Below are 8,437 nucleotides of genomic sequence, written 5' to 3'. Positions count from 1 at the left end.
TAGGTACGATAAGCTGCTTCTCTCCTTTTGAGGAGCCATATGAAATGTACATCACACTGTTTTGTTAAACGACAGAAACCCAACCCAATTTGGTTGAGTTTTCACCAAATGAGAGTATTTCTGCGCTTCACATGCATTCTAATATAGTAATCGGAGTTGATATCAATTTAATGTCGATTTATCTTCATTCCGTTAGTGCGCTTCTATACCCTTCGTTCAGTAGTCAATCAACTTTGAAGGATGAAGTTAATGTTCAGAAAAATTGCACAAATTTGTAGATAAGCTTTAGATTTGTTAAACGTTTACTCTATCCCAAAATAGTTTACTACAGCTGCCTTCTGCTGTACGTAATATGTAAAGTCATCTTATCATAAAAATGTCAATCACCATAGCTTCAGAAATCCGACATATTGAGATCAAAGGATAGCATGGCGGATTTCTTTACTCGGTCCATGTCGTATAGATATCTAACAGCAGCCTCTTCCGGGGAGTTTCGCAGTAAGCGTGTATGTCGTAACCATCGCAACTTGAAGCAGTCGATGATATATCATTGACCGGAGTTGCTTATCTCGGTGCCAAGAATATATAAATTTGCATTCCGCAACACTCGATTGTCAATGTCTTATAAGTTAGCATGTTCCCCGATAAGTCGGCTTTGATATCGAGATACAAAGTGCCGTAGCATCTCAAACTCAATTGCTTGCTCACCTCAGCCGGATAATTTCTTCAGCCGAGCGCTGATAAGTGCGGCAAAAGTGTCTGGGCGAAGGAGCTGATAGGCTAGCCTGACCGTGTCCTACTTTTCGTGGCAGCCAAGCCAGCGCGTACCGCTCCCGCGTTACCCGTTCCTGAGCATCGATCTTCATTTTCTTCATGCAGTGTGGTAAGTTACGTCCCCAATGTTTTCCAACCAACAAAGTGCATCGTGGCCTTGATTCTGAGCTGCAGGTGACAGCGTTCAAGTCAAATGCGTATATAGGGAGGACCTAGCATTTTATGCATTGTATATTGCAGCATAATGCACATCACCATGTGACTGCAGAAATACTTTCTCGCGACGCTCCGCGGAGCGTTGATTGATTGATGAATTTGATTGATGAATTCATGACTGATTGATTGAATTGATTGATTTATGAATTTTGCAGTACATTATTCTAGACATCTGTGTTGTTAAAGACAACGGAAAGCAACCTTGAAGTGTGTTTTCAATTCCTCGAGATGGCGTGGAAATACCGGATGCAGCAGCAGCATGGCAATGCAGTACACGTAGTTCCGTCTTCATTTTTGTGTTTATAGGCAATGAAATGCAGTTTTTTGCCATAGCAAACATGAGTAGGACTTGTTTGCTTCTTTCGCGTACGTGGAGATGCAGCATTTGGCATTGAACCGTGGTGTTTAAATGAAAAAAAAAACCTTTCCCGTTCGTAACATGCTATAAAACAATAAAAACCAGCTTGAAAAGTGATTATGTCCGATAGTTGTTGTTCGGGGTCTCAAGAGGATATTCTGTCGAGCTGGTGATTGGATACGCAAGCAAAGTCGCCGTACCAGCTCCCGCATGTCTGTGACTTCACCTTTAAGGGCTATTGCTTCTTGTCCCGTTCAGCCACTTTTCGTGGTCGTTGGTTGGCAATGTCGTTTCTAAACTAAAGCCAGCTGATTGGCCGTGACGTGGGGTGAGGGTTAGAAATTTAATGGGAGGTGGCCTATACGCACTCTCGTAGATTGCGGATCATAGATCAGTGAATATACGGAACTGTCGCGATCTGTCGCATCACTTACATATCTCTACATACCCTCCAGATGTGCCGGTGACCAGTAAATCTGTGTAAGACGGTACCTCCTAAATACCGTCATCATAACAAATATCCAACTTCAATCGCATAATCCATCTACTAAAGCGAAGCTTTCTTTTCCTTCATCCGCGAGGTCGCTCTTGTCTGCTGGGTCACTTTCTCGCCGTGTAAACAGGGAAAATCCCAGAGACAGTGTAAGAGTAAACTGGCCCGATCCCGGAGATGACGTAATTAAAATACGGCCGATCCTGGAGACAATTCGATCCGTGGTCAATCGTCAACCTCGTGATGGTCTCGGTTCCAGCGCTGGTGCTGTCATGGATTCCACGTCGACTCTGCGAGCGCTGCTCTTGCTAGGAGGTAACCTGGTAGCCGGACCCTTCGTCTACTGGCTGCACGTTCGGGCAGACATTCGGCAAACTTGGCCTGCGTAAGTGATCCCTCTATATAGGGGAATTTCTTTTCTTTTTTTTTTTTTTTTTTTGGCTCCACCAAATTTTTTAAAAAGCATGTGGCAGATAGCACAGTTCTAATTCTCGAACTGGATTACTCGATGAGACGGCCATTACTTCTACAAGCAATCAAAATACCTAATTGAATAAATAATGTAATCACGCCAATTAACATTTTAATTAATTACTTTACGGCAGATATTTCAATCAAAAATTGTTGGAGTTCCCAAGGCATGTCCACTTGGAACGAATTATATATAGGGTAGCACCGGTTTCGAGATACGCGCCCTCAAACTTGTGGTTAAAATGCACTCTTACATGTTCTTACATGTTCCACTTATATATTAAAGAAAACGCCGTTTTATGCATTGAAGCGCAAAAGTTACTTGAACGCCAATTCATTTCATTGGACACATTGAAAATTAATATTTTGCCACGCGCGTAATATTCCGGAAAAAAAGAAAAATATAATTTTCTCGGCAGTTTTGGCGGGCATAGTATGATAGTGTTGAACATCCGCCATGTTTTGCTCAATCTTGTGACGGGCGAAATCAAATCCCGGCCTGCAGCAGCGACTGCATACCGATGGCCGCGAAATGCAAGATCGCACATGTATACTTAGCTTTAACCTCGACTGGTTAAAATTACTTCGCCTCTTACAAGCCATCTATTGCTACCGGACGTTAACCTATACGAAGCGCGGTAATAATGGCGCTGATTCCCGATCTGTCTTCCAGGCTGCCTTCCCGAAGTGAGCAAAATTTCACCATTTTCACAAACCCGACGCTATTTTCCAAAGGACAGCAAGTTTAGGCCTTTACATCTATGAATTTCTTGTCATATGTGTTAAAAGTAGTGGTGGGCGAGTATTCGAAGTTTGAAATACAAATCGAATATTTGACACTAGCTATTCGTATTCGTACTCGAAAAGGAACGTTTCGGTATTTTCGGACATTTGAAAGAAACCGAATATTTCGCAACAACCGAGTGTTTACGTTTGGTTAATGTTCTGCGTCTATTAAACAAAGTATCGCAAATTGGAAGTGTGAAAACAAAACAAAAAAATTCTAAGCAATGCAGAAACAGAATGGTGATGCAAGCTTTGTTTTTAGTTTCGTGCCGGAACCCTATATGACAATCTGTGACTTTTGCGGGTAGCTTGTCTTTTAGTGTTTTTGGCAGTCTAGTTATATAGCAGTTTTATCTTTTACGTTGCAACCAGTGATGTTTTTCTTGTAACGAGCCCTTTTACGTGTGGCTGTGGCATACAAATCCTTCAGCAGCCTTTTTTTTTTTTCCACAACTTCTGACGTTTTTTGTTGGGCGCCCATTTATTTAGTGTTTTTGGGAAGCTAGTCATACGGCAGCCTTTCTTTCTTGAATATCTTGCTTGCAACCAGGTCCTGAAGTTGTTGGGGGGCTATTCGAGCAGTTCTTTTAGTGAAAATTAGTAATCTTGTGTTTATATCTAATCCTTTGTTCCTGATAGTTCCCTGTCTTTTTAGTCAGCACAAGCGTGGTACCTAATAACACCAAAATGAATATGCCTGTTATAAATCTATGCGTTTGTGTATGACTTTTCGACATTTGATTCGATATTAGAAATACCTATTATTCGTGCTCGATTGGCATTCTAAAAAGTTGACATTCGCCCACTTCTACTTCATCGTCATCAGCAGCAGCAGCCTATATTTATGTCTACTGCACGATGAAGGCCTCTCCCTGCGACCTCCAATTACCCCTGTCGTGCGCCAGCCGATTCTAACTTGTACTTCTACTTAAAAGACAATAAAAACAAAAACGCGGTAGTGCAGAAAAGCGCTACTGAGAAAAATGCTTAATTTGACAGAATACAATTTGGGAGCCTGCACAACACCGGCAAGGACTTACATAACTTGTAGTCGTTCTAAATACTAACGATGTAGGAATTCACGCACCTGCGTCATAGTTCGTCCGTTCGTTCGCATCGTTCTTCTCTAGTTCTGCGCGTCGTTTTTAGCTCGCGTCGTTATTTAATTCTTCATTGTCGAGTAGACTACTCTTGCCATATTTGGTCATGAGAATGGAATCACTTTTCTTTAAGGGCGAAGCTCCTTAGGGTCGAGCCTTGTCCGCCGTCGTCGCGCCGTCGCGCCGTTGTAGCCACGCTAGTACTCGCCGCTCCCGCTAGAGACGCAGCTGTGCTCTCTTTCTCTATCTCGTTCCCGACGCGCGCGCTCTCTCGTCCGTAGCTAGGGGCGCTGCGGTGCACAAGGGCGTTCGTTCCCGACGCGCGCTCTCTTTCTCTATCGTCCCCGACGCGCGCTCTCTCTCTCGTCCGTAGCTAGGGGCGCTGCGCTGCACAAGAGCGTAGAGTTACTGTATATGCTCCCTACGGGAGCCTTTGGTAGCATATACAGTAACTCTACAAGAGCGTAGGGAGCCTACATGCAACGCCGTTTTAACGGCGTTGCATGTAGGCGTTGCCCGTTGCCCGGCGTTGCCCTACAAGAGCGTTCGTTCCCGACGCGCGCTCTCTTTCTCTCTCGTCCGTAGCTCTGGTTTACCCGAATGATCCCCCGGTGCTTCGCCCACTCATCATCATTCACGTCGTGCATATGCGGTGATTTTTTCCCGAGCACGTTGATCATTGTGACCAGCGTTAGAACACATAAGGTACTGCCTCCAGCTTGACTTCAAGCATGTACACATAGAGACCTACTAATTGTAGCGAAGGGGCACGTCGCTATACAGTAGCCGAGTGGTCCAGCTGCGCTGGTTTCTGACAAGAAATGTGTGAGCTTGGCTACGGCGATCACCATAAGCACTTCTGGGCTTGCTTTATTTTAGCGTCTGCTCATTTCCCTAAATAAAGTTTATTCCTCCTCCTCACACATTTTCTCGTCGTTTAGTTCTGTTTCCACTACTTAGTGCCCATATTTAGTGCCTCGATCTTCCCCTTAAACTAGAAAGTTTCTCGAAGTACTTATTTTACATGCGCTGCATCATTGGCAGTTATGACAATACAGGGACATAAAGAGGCATTTACCAGTTTTAGAGTTCAGCATTATCGGCTACTTGCTTCATAAGAAAAAGGAAAAGCATGGTGGAGCCTCTATGGCCCTGAGTTTTTATTGTGCATCGCAGGTACCATCGTACGGCCCTGCTGTTCTCGGGAGGTGCCTTGTTCGGCATATCCTTCGTCGACATGCTGTACTCAGGTTCCAAGATGCTGGGCCAGATCACGTCTTCCGACACGCCAGTGGCGGAAATAGTTGTGTGCATCGGGTTTGGCGTGGGCCTCTGCCTCCAGCAGTTGGCCACTGTTCTCGTTGACTGGGCTGAACGCAGGAGAATGCCTCGGAGCGTGTGAGTATAGCTCAGCACTAAATGTTTCTCTAAGAGCGTTAGCATCTACTCTCTCTTGATGTTTTATATCCCGAATATACTCTTCGCAGGTCAGCCACAGAAAGCACTATGCTGTCCTCTTACTCAGCAAACGTCGACTACGGTGCCACAGAATCAACCTGTGCCGTTCATGGAAGGCGTCCAGGAGACAAGCCGCTGTCCCACGTGGGCCTCTGGGCTTCCCTGGCAACCCTCGGATGTCTCTGCGTCTACTACACGCTTCACTGTCTCATTCTCGGTCGAGTCCCCGATCAAGCCTCAGTCGAAGCCAGCGGCGGCTTCAAGGCCGCCGAAGCGAACACCATCGTGGGCTCCATTGCCCTCGCCGTTGTGATGTACTCCTCCGACCCACGGCCGACGGCGCTCCTGGCGGTGTCACTGCTGCCAGCTGTGCTGCCAGCTTTAGCCTACGCTGTCGGTTGCTTCACGGTCAAGTCGAGCGTCTCGCTGTTGTACGCGGGCATCACCGACACGTTCTGCTGCGGCGTGCTTCTGTGCGCGAGCGTTCTCGGTGTTGTGTGTCCCTACAGTCGATCGGCGGTGACCGGTTGTCATTCGTTCCCACCCGCGGCGGCGGGCGTTGTGTGCTCTATTCTCGTGCGCTTTGCCCTACCTGATGTGTGGTGACGAGGGTATACGAACACTGCTGCGCGCTGAACACTCTCCTTTTCGGACACGTGGCCTGCATTGTACTCATTCCGTTACCTCGTTGTCGACACGTGGTGCTTGTGCACATTCTCAAACGGAGCTCGGAGGACGGTGTCTTGTTTCGTGCTAGACTATGCGGGAGGCGAGCAGTGGTGAAGCCGAAGTTAACTGCAACATCTGCGCCCCACTGCGATGTGCCTCGGGTGCCGTATACGTGAAGAGTGAAGAAAATGTTAAAGTTTATGTACCTCTCGACAACTTCAGCAACGGACTCAGAAATACCCTTTTGAAGATGTTTGCGAACACATTCAATGACTTTCTACTCACACTAGTAGAAAGTGTGAGTAGAGCAAAGGCGGCATGCTCCTACACGCAGCCTTCTTTTGAAATGTGTAGTGGACAGCTTACACTCACTAGACATCGTTCTTATATGTGTGCATTTGCGTTCTCTCTTCTTATTTTTATGTTTTGAATACCACACCATTGTTTACAGCTATTCATTTTCAGATTCATACCAGATTTTTCGGACGTTTACTGACAGCCTACTTTTTATTTTACCTGTTTGCGTTCATGACGGTAGTGCTACATTTATAATGTGAAGCTGCTTTTTGCCTTGCTGGACAAAACCAAATAATTTAATCTAGTCTCTTGTCGGCTTCGTACTTCGTGTTTCTGGTGCCACGTCGGCGATATCCACAGTGGACTTTCTCTTCTTCTCCTAATCTTTCCCTCCCCTTTTCCCTTCCTTCAATGTAGGATGACCAATTGGGCCAAGTCCTGGTTAACCTCCCTACCTTTCATTTCTCTCTCGCTCTCTCTTGTGTTTCTTCGTATAACGAGGGAGGCGTTAATGTTCAAGGACATGCGAGAAAAATATGCTCACAGTCGATTACAGTATAACAAAACATATAGAAGCGTCACCAGCGCGTTGCACGGAACAAGCCAAAGGTTTGAATACTTTTGAGCTCTATGTCACAAGCGAGCGCTTCCATTGCATGACCGAAATACGCTGTCAGGTGCATCTTTTACGTGAACGCAAATGGTATATAGATTAGTAAATACTCTCGAAAAGTTGTGATTTGTATGTGTCACGCTTCTTCGGTTTCCTTTTTTTTTTTCTCTCTCTTTTTTTTCGGAAGTCAAATACTCAGGTTGTCACTCATACGTGTATTGCTTTATTTTGACGGTTTCACCGGTTGTCGATTCACGAGCGCATCTTAATTACTACCTCGAGACAATCAATGTATTCAGAAAATCACGGTATAGTTACCGGGGGAGCGTGGTATTTGTTTTCTTCTTTGAAAAAATAAATTATTATTTCCAGAGCAGATTAACTGAAACATTCACTGCATCTGAATTGGTCGACCTTTACTTATGTAACCTGCCGTATTTCGTGTATCCGGCATTCGTCTTTAGCTAATTGAAAGCAAACGAACGCCACACGTTTTTGAGTTCAGTGCAGTATACCGCACGCCACAAAAATGCAAAAATATACCGCGTTCCCATATAGCTTTTTTTTTTTTCCTGACAGAATGTGACCAGGTCACTATACATAGCTGAACAGTGGTTAAATAAAATGTTATTGCCATGGACACATTAACTGGATGCCACGTCTTCCAACAAGAAACATACGATCGTGTCGTACAATGAATGTTTGTTGAGAGAGGTACCTCCACACGAAACACGAGCCCTGGGTACGTGTTCCCGACTCTGCAGAGCATTTCACTCTAAAACTTGGGCTCCCCAATCACTGGATGGAAGAAACGCAAGTTTCCAATTTTGTACATTGATATGGCAGACTGAAATTATTATTATAGTAGCAATGCAGCAGTAAGTAGCGTGTGCCCCGTGGGAAAACACTTCTGCGCTTCGGCGCCAGAAATAAAAAAATAAGAAATAAGAAAAACGGAAAAGCCAATCAAGGTATCGCATGATTGTGCGTTGTTGCTGCGACAACATAAAAGTGAACGAACAGAAAGCGACCAAAGAGGTCAGTGAATATTTCGGATAGAAATAACCATAAAAGAGCAGACTCTCTGATAGGATAAATTAAGGAAGTACCACCATAGTTTCTATCAACGGCTGTCGATTAGGGGTCTCTATCAAAAGCGCCGAAAATCGAGAGGCCGAATTATGAAAAAGGCCGAGCGTCAG

At 45.1% G+C, this 8,437-nt stretch overlaps 1 protein-coding gene across 2 annotated transcripts in view; it reads left to right on the top strand.

Moving 5' to 3' along the window:
* The window catches only part of LOC119442584 (uncharacterized), a 46,538-nt gene extending 38,673 nt beyond the window's left edge, over window positions 1-7,865 (top strand). For both annotated transcript variants that reach the window (XM_037707508.2, XM_049662246.1), the window contains exons 3-5: window positions 2,101-2,226; window positions 5,375-5,596; window positions 5,686-7,865. In XM_037707508.2, coding sequence (XP_037563436.1) covers window positions 2,114-2,226; window positions 5,375-5,596; window positions 5,686-6,262 — 912 coding nt within the window. In that variant the 5' untranslated portion in view covers window positions 2,101-2,113 and the 3' untranslated portion in view covers window positions 6,263-7,865. The remainder of the gene's footprint in view (window positions 1-2,100; window positions 2,227-5,374; window positions 5,597-5,685) is intronic.
* Window positions 7,866-8,437: the final 572 nt, after the last annotated feature.

Source organism: Dermacentor silvarum, chromosome 2 (assembly GCF_013339745.2).
Source record: "Dermacentor silvarum isolate Dsil-2018 chromosome 2, BIME_Dsil_1.4, whole genome shotgun sequence".
In the NCBI taxonomy this organism is placed as follows: domain Eukaryota; kingdom Metazoa; phylum Arthropoda; class Arachnida; order Ixodida; family Ixodidae; genus Dermacentor; species Dermacentor silvarum.
Note: the sequence above shows the minus strand (reverse complement) of the source record. Positions and strands in the feature narration are given on the sequence as shown.